The 24,423-nt window shown below is 45.5% G+C and overlaps 1 protein-coding gene across 2 annotated transcripts in view; it reads right to left on the bottom strand.

The window, feature by feature from the left end:
- Positions 1 to 24,202, bottom strand: part of LOC140428149 (succinate--CoA ligase [ADP-forming] subunit beta, mitochondrial-like) — a 282,972-nt gene extending 258,770 nt beyond the window's left edge. For both annotated transcript variants that reach the window (XR_011948717.1, XM_072514269.1), the window contains exons 1-2: positions 24,082 to 24,202; positions 20,104 to 20,287 (exon numbers count right to left, since the gene is read on the bottom strand). Coding sequence is in view for 1 of the 2 variants with exons in the window: in XM_072514269.1 (XP_072370370.1) it covers positions 20,104 to 20,287; positions 24,082 to 24,147 (250 nt within the window). In the remaining variant the exon portion in view is untranslated. The remainder of the gene's footprint in view (positions 1 to 20,103; positions 20,288 to 24,081) is intronic.
- Between the last annotated feature and the right edge of the window lie 221 nt (positions 24,203 to 24,423).

Raw genomic sequence — 24,423 nt, 5'->3', positions numbered from 1 at the left:
ATTAAATGCCCTTACCAGCATGGGCCCCAGGTCACCCAAAAACATTTTGTAAAATTCTACCTGAAAATCCATCTGGGCTCGGGGCCACCCCTGCCTGCATCGCCCCCATACCCTCCATCACCTCCACCAGTCCAATGGGTGCTCTCAACCCTTCTACCAGCTTGGGTAACTCCAACCTGTCCAGGAATCGCCACATTCCTTCCACCCCCCGGCTGGGGGCTCAGATTTATAAAGCTCCTAGAAAATTCCTCAAATACCCAGTTTACCCCCACTGGGTCCAATACCACTTCACCCCTACCGTCCTTCACCCTTCCAATCTCCCTCGCTGCCTCCTGCTTCCTGAGTTGGTGGGCCACCATCCCATTAGCCTTCTCCCCGTACTCATATACTGCCCCTCTGGCCCTATGCAACTGCCTTATTGCCTTCCCCGTGGACACCAGCCTAAACTCCATCTGAAGCTTCAGCCACTCCTAGAACAACCCTGCCTCCGGGGCCACCAAATACCTCCTGTCCACCTGCAGAACCTTGTCCATCCATCTCTTGCCATCTCTGCTCGCTCCTCCTTCTCCCCAAGTGCCCAGATCCATATGAACTCCTCCCCCTAATCACTGCCTTGAGTGCCTCCCAGAGCGTGGTGGCCGAGAGCTCACCTGTATCATTTAGTTCCACATACCCCTGAATGGCAACCCTCATCCGCTAACAACCCTACATCCAGCCTCCGCTGCGGGCGCTCCCAAAGTCCCTGGATCCACTTGCAAGTCCACCCAATGCGGCGCGTGGTCTGAAAGCACAATCGCCGAGTATCTGACTCGACCGCCGCCACCAATAACATCTTACCCACCACAAAAAGAAAATCAAACTGAGACTACACCCTGTGCACATGGGAGAAGTACGAAAACTCCTTCGCCCTCGGCCTCCCAAACCTTCACGGGTGCACCTACCCCCATGCGCTCCATGAATCCCTTCAGCTCCTTCACATTTGCCAACATCCTCGCCGACTTCGACCGATCCAGCCTTGGATCAATGACCGTGTTAAAGAACCCACCCCCCCTCCCATAATCAGCCAATGCGAGTCCAGATCTGGGATCTTCCCCAGCACTCACCTCAAACTCCACATCAACCTAATTTGGGGCATAAACATTTGCCAGGACCACTGGCATCCCCTCCAGCTTCCCATTCGCCACCACAAACCTTCGCCCTGAATCTGCTACTATATTCCCCACCTCAAACGCCACCCATTTATTTACCAGCACCCCCCCCCCCCCCCCCCCAAACAAAAAACCATCAAGTGTGTTTCTTGTAAAAAGGCCATGTACGCCTTCAAGCTCCTCAGGTGCGCGAAAACACTCGACCGTTTAACTGGCCCATTCAGCCCCTTCATGTTCCATGTGACCAACCTGGTCGGAGGGCACCCCGCACCCCCCCCCTTCCCGGCTGATCAACCATACCCCTTCTTAGGCCAGCCCCTGCCACGCAGCCCTTCAGGCCCACCCTCAGATGTCCACCGTCACCACTCCCTCCCATGCTACACCACAGCAACAGCACTTTGTCAGCAGCCCCCCTTCCCGGTCAAAGGCCCCCTCCCCCATTAACTTCTCCAACATCTTGGCTACCCAGGAGCCAGTGTCAGCTTCTTCAATGCCTTCAGGCATCTCCACGATTCTCAGGTTCTGTCAGGAGCAGTTCTCCAGGTCCTCCACCTTCTCCTTTAACCGCTTCTGAATCTCCCATATCACACCTATTTCAGCCGCCTATGAGGCAAGCTGCTCCTCGAGCTCCCCCACTGCCTCCTCCACTTTCCAAATAGTCTGGCCCTGGGACTCCAGCCTTTGCTCCACATGGTCAATTCCCGCTTTTAACGGTTCATCCGCCTTGGCTAGGTCCTCCTGGGCCTCCCTTCTCTGTCGACTAAACTTTTCATTTAAATGGTCCACCAGTTGCTCAGTCAACCATTGGGCAGGCAAGGTAGACCCTTTACCCTCCGCCATCTTGACCTGTGGTGCACAAAGATTCTCTTGCTCCAACTGCTCCCTTCTTCTTGACCCATTTCTGGTCCATGGATCCATCCACCAGCGGAGTCAAACTTTTTTCTAGTTACCCCCTACACCTTTTTTCTACAAAACATCCACCCTACAAATGGGGAAAAGGTTCAAAAACACAACCTCAAGCGGGAGCTGCCAAATGTGCGACCGCACACACCATGGCCACCACCGGAAGTCTGTAATGCATACTAACCTTTTCCATATGCCTTCCTTATTTACATATGCAAATATCCTAGGTTGATCATTCTATTTAAAGTGTTGGTAAATAGTTTGTAATTGGACAGCAGCAATTATAATGGCACTGTTTCAAGATGGTGGAATTTCTTGTAGCTCGTTCAAAATGATTAACTTTCTCACAGGGAGGGCTGAGCCATTCAATTCAAATACAAGTATGCAGCAGGTTTTTAATAAGTATATGTTTTGTTGGCAGTTCTACTCGAGTTTGAGAGATACTTAATAATTTATTTTGGTTTGGTTCATCTTCAAACGATTTTTAAAATTATGATCAGTACTTCAGGTCCAGTTTTGCATGGCAGTGTTAGCATGGAAACTCAGTTAATATTCTTCTAAATTTTGTGAATGATCAGAGAGTTTGTAATTCCTGGATGTCTGCTCCTTATCCTGGTTACTATTTTCTTGCTGCTCGCCAAATGTATCTGTTCCACAAGTTATATCTAATAGAGTCCCTATTCTAGCATTCAGATGGTGACACAGAATCAAGGCCTTTCTTTTTTTTTTAAATTTAGAGCACCCAATTATTTCTTTTTCCAATTAAGGGGCAATTTACGTGGCCAATCCGCCTAACCTGCACATCTTTGGGTTGTGGGGGTGAAACTCACACAGACATGGGGAGAATGTGACCCAGGGCCGGGATTCAAACCCGGGTCCTCAACGCGGCAGTCCCAGTGCTAACCGCTGCGCCACATGCCGCCCTGTCAAGGCCTTTCATTTGACTATTCGGTTCACTGGTTACGCAGATACTGGCCACTTTGGTTCAAAGATCAGCTTGTGAGATAGCTGTTAAAATGTTAAGAAAAGGTAGCTCTGTTAAAACTAAACTAAAGTTAAAGTTACAAGATCATACGGCCAGAGGTCATCAACCTTAAAATTTAATTGTTTCGCTGACACAGTTGTTGCTTGGCTGCATAGAATTGCCAGTATTTTCTAATTTTATTTTAGTTTTTCTTTTCTTAAAGTTGGGATTTTAAAAAAGTTGACCAATACTGAAACAATTTGTTACTGTACATTCTATAGTTTAAAGCTCAAAATTGTAAACACATTTCTCCAACAATATCGCAAGCCATATTGCTACTTTAACTGGCCTTTCCTTTTTCTAGGTAGCTCAGGTCTTGAATCAGCACTCAAAATCATGCAGCAGCACAATCTGGTTTCAAAATGGTGATGAGGTAGATTGAGGACCTGCCATTCTTCTATCTACTTTCATTATTGAGCTATTAAACTTCCTAAAATTCTGCCAGCAGTTTCCTATAAACCTTTAGAAGTCTATTACAGGGCAGCACAGTGGCACAGTTGTTAGCCCTGTAGCCTCCCGGCGCCCAGGTCCGATCCCGGCTCTGGGTCACTGTCCGTGTGGAGTTTGCACATTCTCCCAGTGTTTGCGTGGGTTTCGCCCCCACAAACCAAAAATGTGCAGGGTAGGTGGATTGGCCACGCTAAAAATTGCCTCTTAAGTGGAAAAAATGAATTGGGTACTCTAAATTTATTTTAAAAAACAAAAAAGAAGTCTATTACTTTTACATTAAAACAATTCAGTAAGTAAGAAGCTGCGTAGTTCTTAACTGATTATGACCAGGCAATTCAAGATGTTACATTTTACTACCTTTATAACCATTAATATGGTCAAACTGCCGAAAAGGGCAATGGAAAAGATTCAACAGTACCTTGCAAAAGGATAAACACTTCAAGAGGAAAATAAAATAACAGGACTGTGGAGAAGGAACAAAGGAGTGTGAATAATTGGATAGCTCTTTCAAAGAGCTGGCACAGGCATAATGAACAAATAGTCTCCTAGTGCAGTGTTTTTCAGACGTTTTTGCCTGGGACCCATTTTTACCAACCGGCCATCTTTCGGGACCCACGCCGGCCAACATTCACGACCCACCATTTTCTCTTACCTTTAATGAGGTGAGCCTGGGCTTATATTCTATAGTCGAGAGTAGTGAAGAATGAGAAATGACCGCATTGAAACAGGCATTATTCTCTCAGGACTCCAGTGCAGATGCAGAATGTACTTTTTTCTCAGATGGGTGGTTTGCATCTGGGGATATAGTCTGCAAATTGCAATGCGACGATTTTAGACATAGATGAGGAGGAATTACTTAACTCAAAGTATTTTGAATCTTTTTAATCTCTAAAATTTACTATCAAAGAGAGTTGTGCAGGGTTTGCCATTGAGCATATTAAAGACAGATGCAAGAAGACGGAATTGACATTTAAAAAAAATCTTCTCCTGGGTCAGCACGCTGACATCACAAGGAAGCGGTGTTTCTCTCTGGGCTCCGCATGTGCACTGATGAGTGGGCACGCATGCGCAGCGCGAGCGCATTTTTTAAGTCGGTCGCTGCCGTCATTTTTAAAGCCGCTTGCAGCCGGCATTTTTAAAAGCCAGCTGATGTGGCCGTTACGCCTGAATTCCCGCGATCGGGAACACCGTGATGGATGGCTCCGCGGCCCTCCTGACACCAGCCCGCGGGTCGCGCCTCCATTTTGAAAATGCCTATCCTGGTGCGATATGATGCTATATTTATTTGCTTGTATTATTTGGTAGTTTTTCCCAAAAATGTACTTTATTCATAGATATGCAAAATTACATTCTATTTCTGTCACTGAACATCAAAAGTGTATTACAGTTCCAAGCTCTTTCCATAAAGCACACGGCACTCTAGGTGCCTCTGTACAACTGCAATTGCACGTGATATTTACAATACATATTCCATGACAAAGATACCACCTGAGGCTTTTAATTTCCAGTCCCTCAGTGTATTATGGGAGGTGGATCTTAGACAGCATCCTTTCACCATTGGGCCTTTGCAGTGGCTTCCCAAAGCTTTTGTGCTTCCCTCGATCTGTAGTCCTGGACATTGGTATTTGCCATTAGCAGACAATCTTTGCACTGGAAAACCAGTAGTTTCATGTAGATACTCTTTCAGAGTTGGTGGTCTTTCAGGAAGTGATGCTTGGCTCAGAGTGGGCCCTGGGAACAGTCCAAAGAGCACAGAGTCCTGCATTACAGAGTTGCTCAGCTCAACCAAACCCACTGCATCTCTTTCCAGATCTTCTTCGCAAAGGCACTTCCCAGAAGAAGATGGTTTGTCACGACCTCCTAATGAACTCCCCCGGTAATTGGGGGCAGTTTCCCCTCTCGGTATAAAAACCCTGACCTGGGTGCAGATCAGGGAGGGTGGCCCTTTGGGGAGAGGAGTTGTAGTTGTGTGATTTTGCGTATACCATAATAAACCTTTGTTCATTCCTATCCTACCGTGCGTTCCTGGGTTTCTTCCATTGGATTCTACACTGGCGACGAGGGTGCAGTGGAGCTGCCATAACCATTGTGCATTATTCCACCAACCCACTTCGTCGAGACCAAAAGAGGCCTCCACTCCGAATGGTGAGGTGCCGCACATGGGGAAACTGGAACAGTTCGATGTTGGTACCAGTGACTGGATCCAGTAGGTCGAGTGGGTACAGTATTTATTATTTTTTTCGGTCTAACGCAATTGTTGGGGAGGAGCTACAAACCGTTAACCCACTGATTGTAGTCAGGGGACCAACAATGCGTCATCAAAAGCCTCACCCACCCAGACTCCAAGTCTTTTACCACACTGGTAGCCCTGGTCGAGGCACATCTTAAACCACAGTCCCTGATAATGGTCTACCATTTCCTTTTTCCACACGGCCTCGCAGGCCCAAGGGGAATCCAATGGCAACTTTTTGACACGCTTAAGGACGTTCGCCGCCTCATGCAAGTTTGGGGCCGCACTGTCCATATCTCTATAGAACCATTTTGTCTGTGGACTCCGAGGCCTCCTCGTGAGAGTCCAACATGGACACAGGCCCGCCCAATGACATTGTCCAGCCACCTTTGACGCCGCCGCCTTTACCGGCCACAACACACCGCCTCAAAAGGTCCGCTCAAAAACAGCAGACTCCATAGTTACACACCTGTTGGACCTGTCTCACTGACACCAGACCGCTGTCTGCCACCAAGCGAACAAGAGGGCCTCTTTACAACCCCGTTGGGGGCCAAGGACTGTGCTCTATATAATTCCCTCTTTCACCGATGTATGAACTCCCCCGGTAATTGCAGGCGTGGTTTCCCCTCAACAAGGAGGAACCTCTCAGTATAAAATCCTGACCTGGGTATGGGTCAGGGAGGGTGGCCCTTCGGGGAGAGAAGTTGTAATTTGTGATTTTGTCTATATCATAATAAACCGTTGTTCATTCCTAACCTACCATGCATTCTTCCGTCTCTTTCATTGGATTCTACATGGGCAATGGCCTATTCCACGATACTGCCACCTCGTGGACAACATATGAAGAGGGGAAGCACTCCAAGCATGCAGGAAGGATTTCATGGGAAGGTCTCCTTATGAACTACCGAACAATCTTCATTGTCCCCCAATGAGCAATATCCCCCATTTTCTCTCCACTCAGTAGAAGCTTCTGCTAAGAAATTGTGTAGCCAGTTAAAATGGCTAACTCCCGATTAGAATGGCCAAACTCCAATTTAAAATGGCAAATGGAAGAGGCTGATGGGAAAAATCAGCCAACAGGACTCAAACAGGCAGCTGCAGGTAAAACTGTGTATTCGCCTCTGGGGAGGCCAGACAGAATCGATACCTGCAGCCATCAGCATAACACACCAGCCATCTGAATATTAAGTAGCAATCCCCAGGAACAATGTGCAACAAATTAGACACACAAAGCCAACCCAGACTTTTCGGCGCCAGCAGGAGCCTACACAATGAGAGGTGAACGACCACCCCAAAACCACCCATCGATCAAGGAATCGCTCCAGCATTGGAAAATATCGAACCAAGTGATTGGGACAAAGTCCAATCACTTGGAACCAGGTACAGGGTCCACCCCAAAAGGCGGGAAGCCCCTGGGGACTATAAGAATAGAGTCCAAGTTCAAATCGACCCTTCTTCACCCTACTGCAACCCCTGCTGCCTTCTGCTGACCCTCTGCAACAACCGCTAGCATCGTAAGTCTTACTTCAACGCTCGCTACGAGATAGGCGCACCTGGCTATCGACCTGTCCCAGCTTTGAATCCCGCAGGCTCAGAACCCATACGAAAGGCCATTTGTTTCCCTGACCTGGTGGGCCATTTCCAAAGTTAAGTATTGGCCTGTTAGTTGTAGGAAGTAGCTTAGAAGTAGAATTAATGTATAAGTATTGATTATTGTATATAATAAATGTGCGTTGATTTAACTCTTACTAAGCGGTGTGTTGGATTATTGATCATTACTCGGACTTGAACCACGTGGCGGTATCAGAAAGATACCTGGCGACTCAAGAGCAAAGGTGATAGAACAAGAGCAATTAAACTAAGGCTAAAACGAGCAACAATTGCAACCTTATTAATGTGTTGTGTGACTTACATAAGAATCTCAATGTAGGTATTTAAAAATTCTGCAACCCTGACACTAATGACTCACAAAAACAATTCCATTTATAAAGACCCTTTCAACAGGGCAACACGGCGCAGTGGTTAGCACTGCAGCCTCATGGCACCGAGGTCCCAGGTTCGATTCCAGCTCTGGGTCACTGTCCATGTGGCGTTTGCACATTCTCCCCGTGTTTGCATAGGTTTCGCCCCCACAACCCAAAGATGTGCAGGGTAGGTGGATTGGCCACACTAAATTGCCCCTTAATTGGAAAAAATGAATTGGTACTCTAAATTTAGGGGAAAAAATAAAGACCATTTCAAAAACTCAGGATGTCCCAAAGTGCCCTGCAGCCATTGCAGTACCTTTAAAAACCTGTGTAATGCAGGAAATGTATTTGAAAGGTGTATCATGGAATTTGTTTTTAAAATCCATCTGGATGGGTAGACAAAAAGGTAAAAATGAAGTGGCCTAAATAATTGGATTTTTTTTTTTAAACTGGTAAAAGTAGTCCTTTGCATTAGCTTATTTGATAATATTCAAAGGGCTGAATTCACACTGGGGAGAGACCATTCACCAGCTCGGACTGTGGGAAGGGATTATCTCAGTTCCAAGGCCTGCTGACACACCAGCATGTTCACACTGGGGAGAGGCCCTTCACCTGCTCCTGGTGTGAGAAGGGATTCACTCAGTCAACACACCTGCTGAGAAGTCCACGAATGATGACAGGGGTGGGATTCTGTTATTGCTACCACGGTAGCAGTAGGTAGCACAGTAGCTTCAGAGCGCCAGGGTTCCAGGTTCGATTCCCTCTTGGGTCACGTCTGTGAGGAGTCTGCATATTCTTCCCGTGCTTGTGTGGGTTTCCTCCCACAAATCCCGAAAGACATGCTCGTTAGGTGAATTGGGCATTCTGAATTCTCCCTCACTGTACCTGAAAAGACGCCCAAGTGTGGCAACTAGGGGATTTTCACAGTAACTTCATTGCAGTGTTAATGTAAGCATACTTGTGACAATAATAACGGTCATTATTATTATTGAATGGCCTACTCTTAACAGAAGATGTTGTCACAGCAAAAAAGGGGCAAGCAGAATTCAGCAAAACTCAAGCTAAAAATCAATACCTTGCAACTCAAACAGGAAGTTGCTGTCTGCATAATGATTATGTAAAATGCTATTTGGATTGCTTTATACTAGAAAAGAAAGAAAGAGGTAAAGTCACATGGGTGAAAGAATAACAAAGCACGGCCTGAGGTTCTACAGAAGGCAATGCAACAAGATTGTTTGAATGTCCTGAGCAGCATTATTCCCCCATCCATAAACACCACAAATGAGCTGATGTGGACTGGGGTAGCAATGTATTTCAATGAGCACGGAGTTCTCCTCGATGTGCTAATATATTTCCCTTAACCAACATAAATGGAGGGGCAAGTGATACGATCTAGAGTTTGAACTAGGAATTTCTGTATTGCTTAAAATAGCTTAGCCAGTAAACACAGCTGATAATGTATAAGAGTCACAAAAGGCAATCTTCAGATTCCAAACAGACTTCACTCAGGGCAATCCTTCATGGCACTAATATAACTCTAGCCTTTGAAATCAATTCCTGCAGTTGAATTCAATGTTGAAGTGGCTGAATAGAGCACAAGAGCTTTCTTTTGCAAGGAAACACTTGTTCCTAAACAGTGAGAAATTCATCCTTCTGAAACATCTGCATTCAAATCGGAGTTGTCCATAACAATACTGGAATTTGAAGACAGTAAAGAGAATGGACAATTAGGCTCTGCAAGCCTAATTCAAAGAATGAAAATAACCACCACGTTTAATGAAAGTCTTTCATAACCTCCGAATACCACAGCTTTACAGTTAGTCTTTTTGAGTGTTGCCACGTACCATATGTAGAAGTCAATTTGTACACACCAATGACAATGTTATAAAGTTCAGATCATCTCTTTTTAGTAATGTTAGTAAAATAATCAATATTAGTCAGGACAGTGAGAACTCCCCTGATTATCTTCAAAATAGAGTTTGAGATATTTTACCAGCCTTTGTTTAGCATCTCATCCAATAGACGTCCCCTCCAATAGAGCTGCTCGACTTCACAATGTGACTCAGAGGCAAATGTGCTACCAAATGAGGCACAGTTACCATACTGTTAATGCCATGCAGCAAAAAAAAGTGTTGAATTCTAAACCACAACAGACTAACTCAACAGATACACATTCAGAATATGAAGAATAGATGACTACTTTATATACTTATGGAACTTGCTTTAACACTCTATTTCAAGAGTTTTCCGCGAGGCTCACCAAAAATACTTTTGTTCAGATAATAAGCAGTTGTAGTGAAGTAACAGAGGGCAAGGGATCCCTGCAAAACATGTCAAAATAATGTGATCATTGCTGCTTTCCAGTCCAATCACCAACTTCTCTTAAGTTTAGTCCTTAGTAAAATCATACCAAAAAAACTAAGCTCAGAACCTCAAAGAGCAAACACCAATCATGCCAAGCAATCTGAAAGCTGCTATACGACACGACAAATATCACCGTCAGATTAGTCCTGTCCCTGTTTTTAAACACATATTTTAAACCGGTTGATAATCTTGTGAAAATTATGTAGAGATATTTCACAAGTCAAATTTTTCAGCCCCAAAGGTTGCAGCTACCATCTCCCCCTAATTCCAATTTCCAAAAATGTAAATGAAACTGACTTGCATTTTCTTCATAGTCCTGCAGCCGATACAATGCAATTTTCAGTGACAGATGCAATAGAGCACATTGTGAAATAAGACCCAGGAACATTGATGTATGACTGAAGTGCTGTGTGAATTAGCCATTAACTGGGCAGCACGGTGGCGCAATGGGTAGCACTGCTGCCTCACGGCACCGAGGTCCCAGGATCGATCCCGGCTCTGGGTCACTGTGGAGTTTGCACATTCTCCCAGTGTCTGCATGGGTTTCGCCCCCAGAACCCAAAGATGTGCAGGGTAGATGGATTGGCCATGCTAAATTGCCCATTAATTGGAAAAAAATTGGGTACTCTAAATTTTAGGGGGAAAAAATTAATCTTGATAACTTTTAGTCACAGCCTTTCAACAACTACTTCTGATTTCAGTTCTACCAAACAGCACCTCAGGGCCCCAAGAAGCAGTTCACCTTACATGAGCTACAAGGGCAGAAACCGAGAATGAATGAACCACAGAGGGCAGCGATCGCCTGTTTCAATCATTTCCAGGTCAAGAAGAAAAAATGCAGAGGTGGGCAAAGCAGAAACGCGAGGTGGAGTGGGAAGGCAAGAGCATATAGCAGGGTTTGACGATGGAGCTGGCAAGGGGGCGGACGGCCTTTGGGCATTCCAAGGCAGCGCTGTGCAAGCGCAATGTGCAGTTTGGTGAAGTCTACCCAGCGAAGCTGCAGGTTACACACCATGACAGAGGCTATTATTTTGAAACGCTGGCGGAGGCATTTGTGAAGGCAGTCTGGCACTTTTTACTCGGCTTTTCTTGGTTTCTCTTTTGTTGGGTTCTTCTTCTTGCATGGGTGTTATTGATAACTCAATGGGGGCTTGGGTCGGGGTGGGAGGGAGTTTTGCTAGGATGTAGGGTATCATAGAATTTACAGTGCAAAAGGAGGACAATCGGCCCATCGAGTCTGCACCGGCCCTTGGAAAGAGCACCCCACTTAAGCCCACACCACCACCCCATCCCCGTAACCCCACCTAACCTTTTTGGACACTAAGGGCTATTTAACATGGTCAATCCACCTAAGCTGCACGTCTTTGGACTGTGGGAGGAAACCGGAGCACCCGGAGGAAACCCACGCAGACACAAGGAGAACGTGCAAACTCCTCACAGACAGTGACCCAAGCTGGGAATCGAACCTGGGACCCTGGAGCTGTGAAGCAACAGTACTAACCACTGTGCCACCCATGGGTATGTGTTTGGAGGGGCGAGGGGGGGCATTGGGTGTGCTGTGGTTTTGTTTTCGATGTGGCAGAGGGGGTTCTGGCAGGGATTGCTACGGTAGCAAACCTATTGTTGGTTAGTGAACGGGAGCGAGGTGGGGGAGGGGCCACAGCTCTTGGAACCTGTACGCACAGGTTTCGATGGGCCTCGGAGGTGTGAATGATATTGGGGGGGGGGGGGGGAAACCACGCACACACGATACTGGGCGAGGTATTTTCGACAGGAAATAGTAGGGGGGTTGGTGGGAAGAGCGGTGGGTTGGTGGGAAGAGCGGTGAAGAGCGCGCAAGTTTTCTCACATTTAAAGGGCCTGAAAGCGGACGTGGTGCTGTTACAGGAGACCCATCTGAGGGTAAAGGATCAGATGAGGCGGAGGAAGGACTTGGTGAGCCAGGTGTTTCACTCTGGCTTCGATAGTAGGGCACGAGGGGTGGCAAAACTGGTGGGTAAACGTTATGAGGTTTCAGCTGGCAACGGCGATGGCAGACCAGGGAGGTAGGTACGTGATTGTGCCGGATACGCTGGAGAAGAGGTTAGTGATGTTGGTCAGTGTGTATGCCCCGAACTGGGACAACTTGAAATATGGTGCTGGACCCGAGGATGGATAGGTCTCGGACGCACTCACTGGTCCCTTCGGGGATGGCAAATGTGTTAGAACCGGGTTTATGAAGGAGATGGGAGGGGCCAATCCGTGGAGGTTTCTGCATCCAAGGGATAGGGAGTATTTGGTCTTCTCACCGGTACATAAGGTGTCCTCGAGGACTGACCTTTGTGCGGTAGGGAAGGCGCTGCTGGCTGGAGTAAAGAAGGTAGCGTATTCAGCGATCGTGATATCGTATCATGTGCCGCACTGGGTGGATAAGGTGTTTGAAGGCTTTTATAAGGGTTTATACAAGTCAGAGCCGCTGGAGGATGAGTCGGAAATGAGGGAGTTTCTAGTGCGACTGGAGTGGCCGGTGGTGAGAGAGGAGGAGGGGGACAGGTTAGGGGAGCCATTTGGGGGTGGAGGAAGTGAAGGCAGCAATAGGGAAGATGCAGTAGGCAAGGCACCGGGGCCGGATGGGTTCCTGCCAGAGTTCTATATGAAGTTTAAAGGCAGGTTGGCACTGTTGATGGTGGAAATGTTTGACGATGCAATGGTAAAGGGAGGCTGCCGGAGACAATAAGGCAGGCATCTATTTCATTGTTACTGAAAAAGGACAAGTACCCAGTGGAGTGTGTTTTGTACAGGCCCATTTCTCTACTGTACGTGGATGTCAAGACATTGGCAAAGGTGGTTGGCGGTGAGGCCAGAGGAGTGTCTCCCGAAGGTGGTGGGGGATGATCAGACGGGGTTCATTAAGGGTATGCGGTTGTCGTTGAACATGCAGCGGCTACTGAATGTGGTGCTCTCTCCAGCAGAGGGGAGGTAGTTAGAGGTGGTGGTGACATTCGAGGAGAAAGCATTTGACAGAGTGGAGTGGAGTTATTTGTTTGCAGTACTAGAGAAGTTTGGGATTGGACCCATGTTTGTGGATTGGGTAAAATTGTTGTACAAGGATCCGATGACAGCTTGTGTGCGGATGAATGAGACACAGTCGGAGCACTTTCCACTATTCCGGGGAATGAGGCACGGGTGCCCCATGTACCCCCCCCCTCTTGTTCGCATTGGCGATTGCGCTAAGGGGTTTGGGCTTTTGGGGGGTGCATAGGGTATCTTTGTATGCAGATGATTTGCTGTGGAATGTTTGGGACCTGGGCTCATCGGTGAGCGACAATGGGGAAGCTAGGGAAATTTAGGGCGTTTTCGGGATATAAATTGAATTTAGAGAAAGAAGAGTGAGTATTTTGTCGTGTCGCCTTCAAGTGTAGGGGCGGGGTGGAAGGGTTGCCATTTAGGGTAGTGACAACTCACTTTAGGTACTTGGGGTGCAGGTAGCGCAGGATTGGGCTCGACTCCTGAAGCTTAATTTCACGAGCCTGGTGGGGAAGGAGTTGGGAAAGTGGGATAGTCGCCCTTTGTCATTGGATGACTGGGTGCAGGCAGTCAAAATGAATAGTTTGCCGCGGTTTCTGTTTTTGTTCCACTGTCTACCGGTCTTTTTGCCAAAGGCATTTTCCCAAGGGGTGAATAGGCTGGTCTCGTCGTTTGTGTGGGCAAGGAAGGTTGCGAGGATAAGGCGGTGCTCCAAAAGGGGAGACAAACAGGGGGCTTGGTTCTTCCAGATGGGTAGCTCTACTACTGGGCGGCGAATACGGAGAAGGTGCAGGGCTGGAGTTTAAGGCGACGGAGGTTTTGTGGGTGTGGATGAAGGCGGGGTCCTGTAAGGAATCGGGGCTGCGGACGCTAGCAACTGCGCTGTTGCAGTCATCCCAGGGAAGTATTCCAGGAGTCTGATAGTAGCATCCACACTGAAGATTTGGGGGCAATTTCAACAGCATTTCAAGTTGAGGGCAGGATCGAGGGTGATGCCATCAGCAGGATCATGGGTTTGAGCCAGGAAGGATGGATGCGAGGTTCCGGGGATGGGAGAAGGGGTTAAAGAGATGAAGGATCTTTTTCTGGATGGGAGGTTCGCAAGTTTGGAGGAGTTCGGGGGGGGGGGGGTGCTGCTGGAGAACGGGATTGTTTCAGCGATTTATATAGTAGGATTATGCAAGAGGGCAAGCAGTCGATGAAAGGGATTAAGGTCAAGTGGGAGGAAGAGCTGGAGATGGGGCTGAAAGAAGGATTATGGTGTGAAGTGCTGTGATGCCTCGACCTTGTGTGCAAGGCTGATGATGATTCAGTTAAAAGTGGTATATAGGGCACACTTAATGAAGGCAAGGATGAGCCGGCTGTTTGAGGGTGTGGAGGATAGTTGTGAGCGGTGTGGGAGGGGCCCAGCCAATCATGTCCATATGTTCTGGTCCTGCCTGGAGTTGGACAAATATTGGGGGTCATTTTTCAGCACCACATCGGAGGTTCTGCATATGGAATTGGAGCCGGGTCCCCCAGAGGCTGTATTGGGGATGTCAGACATGCCAGAGTTGCAGACGGGAGCAGGGACAAACGTTTCAACATTCGCCTCGTTGATTGCTTGCAGGCAGGTTTGTTGGGGTGGAGGTTAGCTTCTTCCTCCAGTGTCTCGGTGTGGATGGGGGATCCGTTGGAATTCCTGTCCTTGGAAAAGGTGAAATTTGCACGGAGAAGGGTGGATGAGGGGTTCCACCAGAGATGGGGTTTGTTCATTTGACATTTTGGAGACCTGGTTGCCGTCAAGGAGTGGAGGGAGTGTCAGGTAGTTGGTGTAAAAATGTTAAATTAAAATACATATTTTGAAAAGAATCTGCTGGACTTCCTTCCCCAATCAACATCCAGGGATGAATGAATACATGTCCTTAAATAAAACATTCAATCCAGGTCCTATGCCGGTGTTAAACCACCTCAGAACAAAATCACCAAGTTGTCATCTGTCAAATTACTCAGAGAAGAATTCCAGAAGACTGTAACCATTCAACATATATAAAACAATCTCCCAAGGTGGCAATAACTCTACCAGGCAGTACAAAACTAAGTGGTATTGCAATGGACAAACCTGCGCCAGATTATGGCTGGGGTGAAGCAATGCGTTCTGCCACCCAGTTTCTCCGACATCTTTGAGACCAGCAGCCATGTTGAAAATATGGTCACACAGCTCATGTGCCATGATTATGGAGCCTTTTCTGCAGCAATCAAGTAGGCTGGCTTTTTTAATTCTTGAGACAACTAAAAATCACTGGGCACTGAAACAGTAAGCAAACCGACAAGAACAGTAATACAAATGCAACTCACTGGAATTAGTCTTTAGGGCCATTCATATAGTCATTAGATACTGAACAAGCTATATCAACCAGACATCCATGAACACAAAGTGCATCAATATATTGCACCAAAAAACTATTAAAATCGCATTTTTGTTAATTTCAAGTAATAACTACTTACTAACCCAGAAAGTCTAAAAACAGACAAGGAGGGGAGTAAACCTGCACCAGACCAGGACAACTCATTTCAGGAATAATTTCCCAACTGAGCATCCTGGAGTCTGTTCACAATTTCTAGGTCACAAGCTGCACATAAAATGTGGTTTCCCTATTTAAAAAATGATCAATGTATATATTATTACAAAATTGTAAAATGGGAAATTTTTGTTTGATCGAAAAACTTTAATTAAATATATATATATATTTTTTTTAAAATGTGGTTTCCCAAACCAGAAGAATTTAATTGGTGACATTTTTTTTAAATATCGTGACATGGGGCAGCATGCTGGTGCAGTGATTAGCATTGCTGCCTCACGGCGTTGAGGTCCCAAGTTCAATCCCGGCTCTGGGTCACTGTCCATATGGAGTTTGCACAATCTCCCGGTGTTTGCGTGGGTTTCGCCCCCACAACCTAAAAGATGTGCAGGGTAGGTGGATTGGCCACGCTAAATTGGCCCTTAATTGGAAGAAATGAATTGGGTACACTAAATTTATTTTTAAAATATTGTGACATTAAAACGTGATGCATTATGCCTTTCGTTATAAATAGGGGATAGTTTTAAACATAGCTTGCAAAAGCTATCAAATATAAATTCAGGTTATTAAAATTTTATATATGGGAGATGCTCGTGAGAGTGAGCACCCTTGATCCCCTACCAAGCCACACACCCTTGTCAAAAGGGATGTGAATAGCGGAAGCCAGAGTCCCACAACTGTCCAACTCTCACTTATGACTCCAAATAGCTGATTGTGCACAACAGCGGCCCAATCCCAGATCTCGTCTTGGCAGACATGCAACACTAAATGAGGGGTCCATCGGCTTTGCCTGCTGTGATGAGGGTACAACACCCCTCCCTTCTAAACGCATGAAGCCTGGGAACGGCAGAAGACGCAGATGGTCTTAACGGGTTCATAGGACAACGGCTCAAAATGTGGAGACCAGCAAAGTATGTAACACAGCCAGGGCACAGTCTGATGCTTGAAAAGGCAAGCAACTAATCACCTGTGAAGCATCTGGGACCTCACACCCGACCTCCGGGACCTATGTAGGTCACATAGTTGATCAGTTTGTAGGAGTAACTATCAACAGGGCAGGAATTTTAATATAAATAGATTTTGAAGCTTTCAAATGATACAAGAAATTTTACCACTGTGGAGAATAATGCAAAGTCCCCCCAAAGTGAATTTTTTATAATGTTGATTCCAAATGTCACAATATTACAAGTATTCATCATCACAACAAACCCAGTCTAATGTCAATGTATAAACAAAACTGCCCAGTGTCCACAATCTGAAATTAACCATAAAATGTTTGAAATACACAATTCACTTAAAATACAGCACATTTCACAACTAATAAACTGTAGTCACTGTTGTATGGAACGGAGACTGGCAGCCAATTTGTGGATAGCAAGATCCCACAAATGTGATAATTGGCCAGGTAATTAATTGTTTGAGGTATTGGTTGAGAGACGAATGTTGCCAAGGACACCTGCAGGCCTCCCCTGCTCTTCGCGTTGTACCACGAGATCTTGTACATCCACCTGAGGAAGCAGACAGGGCTTCGGTTTAACTTCTCATTTAAAAGATAGCATCTCAGTACTGCACAAATATTAGCTGAGATCATGTTTGCCAATCTCTGGAATGGAACTTCAAACCTTCCGGCTCGGCAAAAAATTTTTTAAAAGAGTATTACCACTAACGCATTTTCGGTGTCAGCCAAGTTCTGACTTTTTAGATTTTTCTTTCCATGAATTTAGAGTACCCAATTATTTTTTTCCCCAATTAAGGGACAATTTAGCGTGGTCAATCCAACTCCCTGCACATCTTTGGGTTGTAGGGTGAAACCCACGCATACACAGGGAGAATGTGCAAACTCCACACGGACAGTGACCCGGGGCCGGGATCGAACCCGAGTCCCCAGCGCTGTGAGGCAGCAGTGCTAACCACTGCGCCACCGACGCCACCGTGCTACCCTCTGACTTTTTAGATGAGATACCCTTCGCCATATACCATCCAACATTTTCAGTTTTACTACAATGTCACAATGACAATTGCTGACACATTAAGCACGTATTAACCTGAAAACCAGTTCTTATCGTATGCTCATTGGCATTAAGTCAGCAGCCTGCATATCTATAGTAAATAAATGCAAGGTCAGACACATCAACTTCATGACTTCCACTCTCCTATCATAGTTGCAACTGTACTACAGGCAAATTGCATGCAAATTCAAAATAATAATTATAAACAACCCAGGAATCTTTTACATGTCAAAAAATGGACCAAACACACATTGTATACAACAAACAGAAAGCTGATCAACGTTACCTAAAACATGTCATGGAAGAGATAAGAGTTTGCATCCATCTAATAACTTTTCGCTTCTTCAAGATATGCCAAAGCACTTTCCAAACAATGGATTCATCTTGAAATGTACACAGCCAAATGTAAATACAGCCAATTTGAGAACAGCAAGGTTCCACAAATAACCAGTGAATGAAAAACTAGATTGTGCAATACTGGTTGAGGACATAATATTGGCTAAACCACCAAATTAGGAATTTTGATTGTTTTTTCCTTCTGGTTGGGAGTCAGTGAAAATGGGTCATCAAATTAAAATTGACACGGAAGAGGAGAACGGTTAGCAGAAAGCTATGTATAAATCACTGAAAAGAGGAACATGTTGCCAAAGCTTTTTGTCTTGCACTCATCAGAATTAAATTTGATATTCTTGCATTCAAACAATCACAATTTATATTACATTTCTATAACTTGCTGATTGGTCGGCAGTTGACTCTGATTGGTTGAGGCGTCACCATGGAGAATGCACTGGGGTACTGTAGGATCCCCAGGCTCCTGGATAATTGAACATGTTCATTTTGTTTGCACACAACAGGTCCCCGTGTTCAAATCTATGTCACTTTTAGCAAATATGATCTTGAGGCATATCATGAGCTTTGCTGATTTGTTGCTGGTGTAGCTATTAGGACACTTAGGATTGTTCAGCAAGTGCTGCCCAATCCCAAAATCACATCCAATAGTAGCTGTTTAATCTTGGATTTTGCAATGGTGGGCTGGTTGAGCATGGTCTGCATTCCCTCTATTACCAACAACCAATGGAACATACGGTTCAAGCAACCAATCATTAGGACATACTGTCTGCATACCTGGCATTGCACTGGCACGGAAATTCATGCATGGTATTGCTGAATTATGTGGTAGGCAGAACATGTTTTGATGGACAGCAGCATCCTGTTAATGAAAAGTACCATTTGTAGCAGCCTGAAATGGCCTGATGAACCTGGTATTCAATTTGAGGTATTTTGCCTTTTCACTGTAATTTGAGGTAGACCAGGCACTTTTCAGGTTCAAGAGAGGTTGCCCATTTGCAAAGTAAAATAGGGCCCTAGCCATCTGCTCACCTTGCAAGCTTGACAAAAATAGAGCACATCAAAGCTATTCTGTAGACAGGGTATCCTGATCAGATCATTGTTCACTGTATAGTGCACAAACTTCCAAATAAGCCAAAGGCCACCACTTTTGGACCTTATTTTTATAATTTATCTTCCCCATTTCCAATGCAAATATTTTAAATCATTTTTTATACTCGACTGAAAAGTTCCAAAAGAGAAAAGCCTTATCCTGCAGCTTTCAGCAATCTTATACCTTTGCATTTGTGTGAACCACTTTCACAAGCTGCAGTCAATTTTAAATTTTCAAAAATAAAGTTTCAAGGAAAAAAGCATACAACTTATTAAAAATGCACCATTTCTCAACCAAGGCGTAAGCAGAAATCTTTTCCCAGATAGGTCACCCTTAACAGAGCAATTAGAAATTATGTTCTGCTGTGTCAAAATCTCACCGCTTGTCCTTCATCTAATTTTAAAGGGACCAAATGTAATAAGGAACTCACCATACAAGGAAACTTAGGGGATACATGTACATTACCAAACTGAAAAACACAATGCTGGATCTACACAACAGGTCAATTAGCATCTTTATAGTTAACAGCCTTGTCAACATTTTGACCATATGGACTTCACTAGAACTGGAAACTAAACGTTAAGCAAGCACGTTAAGGAGATGATTTCTTTGGAAACAAAAGAAAAGCTAGGTGATTAGGGTCAATGTTACTCCTTTCTCTTTTTTTCTTCTCTATTTCCCAACCTCTCTGAAATGCTTACTTAATATTAGTTTTCTCTAAAACATTAACTTATATTTCCCTTTTCAAATAGATCTGCTATTTATCTCCGGTGTTTTGTTTTCAAATTAGAGGCATCCCCATTGTTTTCTGATTGAAATTACATACATTGTCATTCTCTACTGTTACACATTGGAACAATAATTCTGAAGTACTGTCCTGTCAAGATTATTAATTTTCCACAACAATATTCTTACAGTTGTTGTCAGACTTCATTAACAGTTTCATGTTTACCTCAATCTAAAATGACCAGGTAATTTCAAATTAATTTAGTTATCATACCAATTGCTTTGGCAGCAGAATATGCTTCTTCTGGTGTAGAAACAGATTTCCCCTCAGGAACAGAAATGCCTGCCTCCTTCAGTAATCCAATACTTATGTATTCATGCAAAGAAATGTTCCTCTGCTGCTGCTGAATGTGTTGCAAACCATGGATTGAAAGCAATTCAGAAGATACATCAAACACCTGAAAAATGTAAAACAAATCATTTGATAGGCAAATTAAAATAATTTTCATAAATTGCATAAGTTTTAAACCAAAACTTTCAGAAAGATACAACATGCAACATATTAATGGCTAGATCAAAATTCCATTGGTGAGGATAGCCTACAGCTTAAGGGACCTTGAAGGTCACCCTCAGCAGTCTAACCAAAATAGCACAATGTACATTAAGAAGCAACAGTTTAACATATTCGACCGTTGTTCTTTCACGGTATTGCTGGCCTCTTTTTATGCACTTCACCACAACTGAAAGCATTTCACTTGGTATCCACCCTAACAAAACCTTGAGAAATAAGTGGAATATGTGATGGGTTGGGGGAATTCCCAATCTTAGGGCCTAGACAGCTTGAAGGCTGGTCCAGCAATGGTGGAGCAAAGAAGGTAGAAGAGACTGGAATTGGAGGAACAGAGTTTTCAGAGGGTTGTAGAGCTGGGTTAGGTTATACAAAAAAGGGGCAAGGGCATAGAGGCTTTTTTAAAAAAAAAAAAATTTAGAGTACCTGATTTGTGTCCCAATTAATTGCAATTTAACATGGCCAATTCACCTAGCCTGCACATCTTTGGGTTGTGGGGATGAGATCCACGCAGACACGAGAAGAATGTGCAAACTTTACATGAACTGTGACCCAGGGCCAGGATCGAACCCTGGTCTGCAGCGAAAATGGGGCAGCAGTGCTAACCACCGCGCCAACGTGCTACCAAGCACAGAGGAATTTTAAATTCAAGGTGTTGGTGAACCAGAAGCTAATATACGTCATCAAATACAGGGATGATGGGTCCACAGGACAATGCGAGTTCAGATACATGCACCAGGGGCACGGTTTAATAAAAGGAAATCAGAGCCCGTTTTGGGCAGGATTAGTGTGGTCATTCCCGGCGTTACATCCCGCTATCCAACGGCACTTTATTGCTATTTCGGCCACCGGTTGAGAACACCCCCTCCCCGAGGCCAAACTTAGCATTGTTTCCTGCTCTGAGGAGCTCCATAGTGTAGGAAGAGATTGGGGTGCCATATGCCCCAACTCACCTATAAAGGGGGAGAGGGCCATTGTGCCCCCTGCATCCCACTTCACACTGACAGGGCACCCCCAGGCCCCGGAGCGGGCAAAATGCCAGCCTGGCAAGTTGGCACTGCCACTTGGTGGCCTGGCAGTGTCACCTGAGCACAGATGGCACCAGAAGTGCAAGGGTACTACTCTGCCCCGAGGCCGACCACCCGAGGGCCTCCAATCGCCTGGGAGACCCCCCCTTCCCCAAGTACAGTTCCACCCAGTCCCCATTTGTGGAGACCAGCGCTGAACGGCACTTGGCTGGGGTCTCCTCTGCGAGGCGATAGATGCCAGGTGACCATTCGATCTGGTGTCAGCACGGTTAAGTGAGTTTCTAAACTCACTTAAATATGCCTGTCTGCACCCCGCCCATTGTGGGCAGGATCCAGATCGCGACGTCTAGCAAGATCTCACCCAAGTGACCCAAGGTGGAATTGAACCTGGGTTCCTGGCACTGTGAGGCAGTAATGCTAATCACTGTGCCACCGGGAAGCAAGATGGCGCCGGAGCGAGGCGGCTCTCTGCGAGCTCTTCCCAACAGATCCACTTTTTACTTAATTTATACTCGTTCTAATCTTTTAAAATGTAATTCTAAAACTATCATTACTAACCTCTCTCTTATACATTGTATACCTTGTGCTGCCCTATTATGTATTTTCTTTTATTCCCTTTTCTTCCCATGTACTTAACGATCTGTTGAGCTGCTCGCAGAAAAATACTTTTCACTGTACCTCAGTACACGTGACAATAAACAAATCCAATCCAATCCAATCTCCCAGTTAGATCTCACGAGGCGTATCAACCATCGGGAATCCCAGGAGAGGCCTCTCCAGAGATCGACTGGCCATGTCCTATTCCAATTCCGGCAGGACCCTGCCGGTAAATCGTGCCCCAAAATTCTGGATAATTTCAAGCTTATGGAGGGTGGAAGATGGGAGGCCAACCATGAGTATTATGGGATCATCTAGTCTGGATACACATCAGGGCTTGTTTGCTTCGGATTGGATTGGATTTGTTTATTGTCATGTGTACCGAGGTACAGAGAAAAGTATTTTTCTGTGTGCAGCTCAGATCATTTAGTACATGAAAAGAAAATACATAATAGGGCAACACAAGATACAATGTAAATACATAGACACAGATATTGGGTGAAGCATAGAGTGTAATATGCAGTGGTAGATAAAATTGCTCCCACACTACTGAAAACCACTGGCATATGTTGTTTACAGCTGTTACGATCCCAAAACAGACCCCAACAGTGGCTAGGATACTGGACCAAAACCCCAATATTTTAGTTTATTTGAAAGACTGTGCAGAAAGAATGATTCGCTCCAGGAGAAATTGCATGAAGAAATAGGGTGTGGTTCACTCCAGGAGTAATTGCATGAAGAAATAGGGCTTGGTTATTTTTAAAACAAAACTTCATTATATAATATTAAACTTTTTAACTTCACACTCAAAAAGAACAGCTTACAATTTACACCTTAAATACTACTACTCAATTTCCCATTAAACAAGAAACATACTGATCTTAATCTATCTTACTGTGGAAGAATTATGGCTGCGCATTAAATCGGAATTCAACTCCTCTCTCCAAGGCTTTCTCAAAAAACTACCGCTCTCCACAGCTTCTCAAAATGTCTCTGTCTTCCTTCGTTCCACCCAGCAATGACCTAACTCGCCAAGCTGAAATATGAGTAGAGAGATTCTCCATCGGTGGGATCCTCAGCCCTCCCGACGGCATGGGATGGCCCGTATTAGCCAGCTGCAGGAACAGAGAATCGCGTTGCCACCAGGCGCACGCTGCGCCAGGAAACAAGACGGAGGGTCCCACCCAAGTTCTCTGCAGGCTGCAAAGCACATTAACTTCCCAGGAAAACCACTATGCATTAGCCCAGACTGAAAAACACATTCCTTTGTCAATTTAATCTGCTGGCTGCTAAAACCACCCAGACCCAGGTGTTTAGTCCTCAAATTGTCCACTACATTTATAATCCAGTTTTCCAAACATCTTCCAATCGTTACACGGTAGTCTAGCTAAAACGAAAGGTCGAGAATCACGATTACTGCATATACCCTAGCGCAACATCTGGAGTTTTACAAACAGATCTTGGGATGCTGTTGGAAGATTTCAGCAGAAACCTGAAATAAAAACAAGTGCTGGAAAATCTCAGGTCTGTAACGTGTGGAGAGATAAACAACAGTTTACGTTTCAAGTCCAATGTGACGCTTCTTCAGAACACTCCAGTTCCCAAAGTCCCATTTTGCTCGAAATGTTAACTCGGTTTCTCTCTCCACCGACAATGCCATCACTTTTCATTTTTATTTCAGATCTCCAGCAACCAGTTAGCTTAGATTTAGGGCGCAGTCGGAGCTGAAACACAGAGTTACATTGGGTGGCAATGATGCAAGCGAGGACACAAAGTGAACAGGCTTGCATGTGCCATTGAAAGAGCCCGAGGGTTTTGGACGTTCGCCTTGCACCAGTTCGCCCATCAGAGCAGCTGCAGCCCAGCAGTCTCCCCGGGATGATGTTGTTGTGGGGATGGGGCCTGTCAGCAGCTCTCACGTGCACCACTTTGTCAGTGGTCGCGAGCTCCGACTTCAACCCCAGTACCGACCTCCCCCCGGGCTGCTGCTCCTCCGGGCCCAACAACCACAGCGGCAGACAAACCACGACCAGTCCCGCTTTAATCCACCTTCACTCACCCTGACTCCGTCGCGGCTGGCCAGAGCTGCCAACGGCCGGCACCTCAGCACCGCCGTCGCCATCATCCGCCCGCGAGCTCTCTCGAACGCGCAGGCGCCAGCTTGCTTCAATTGCCGCACAGGCGGGCTCGGGGCTGCAACTCAGCCAATCAGAACGGGCGGATGAGGCGGGGAGGTGGTGAGAGTGTAATCGTGTTGATAATGAGGGGATGGCACCAGAGGGAAATCCTGCTCGTGCTGGGAACCTGAAATAAAGGCACAAAATGTGCTCAACCTGCTGAGTATGTCCATTATTTCTGTCAATTTAGGGTTGAGTCCATAAGCATCCCCACAAAGAAAAGG

Source organism: Scyliorhinus torazame, chromosome 8 (assembly GCF_047496885.1).
Source record: "Scyliorhinus torazame isolate Kashiwa2021f chromosome 8, sScyTor2.1, whole genome shotgun sequence".
In the NCBI taxonomy this organism is placed as follows: Eukaryota; Metazoa; Chordata; class Chondrichthyes; order Carcharhiniformes; family Scyliorhinidae; genus Scyliorhinus; species Scyliorhinus torazame.
Note: the sequence above shows the minus strand (reverse complement) of the source record. Positions and strands in the feature narration are given on the sequence as shown.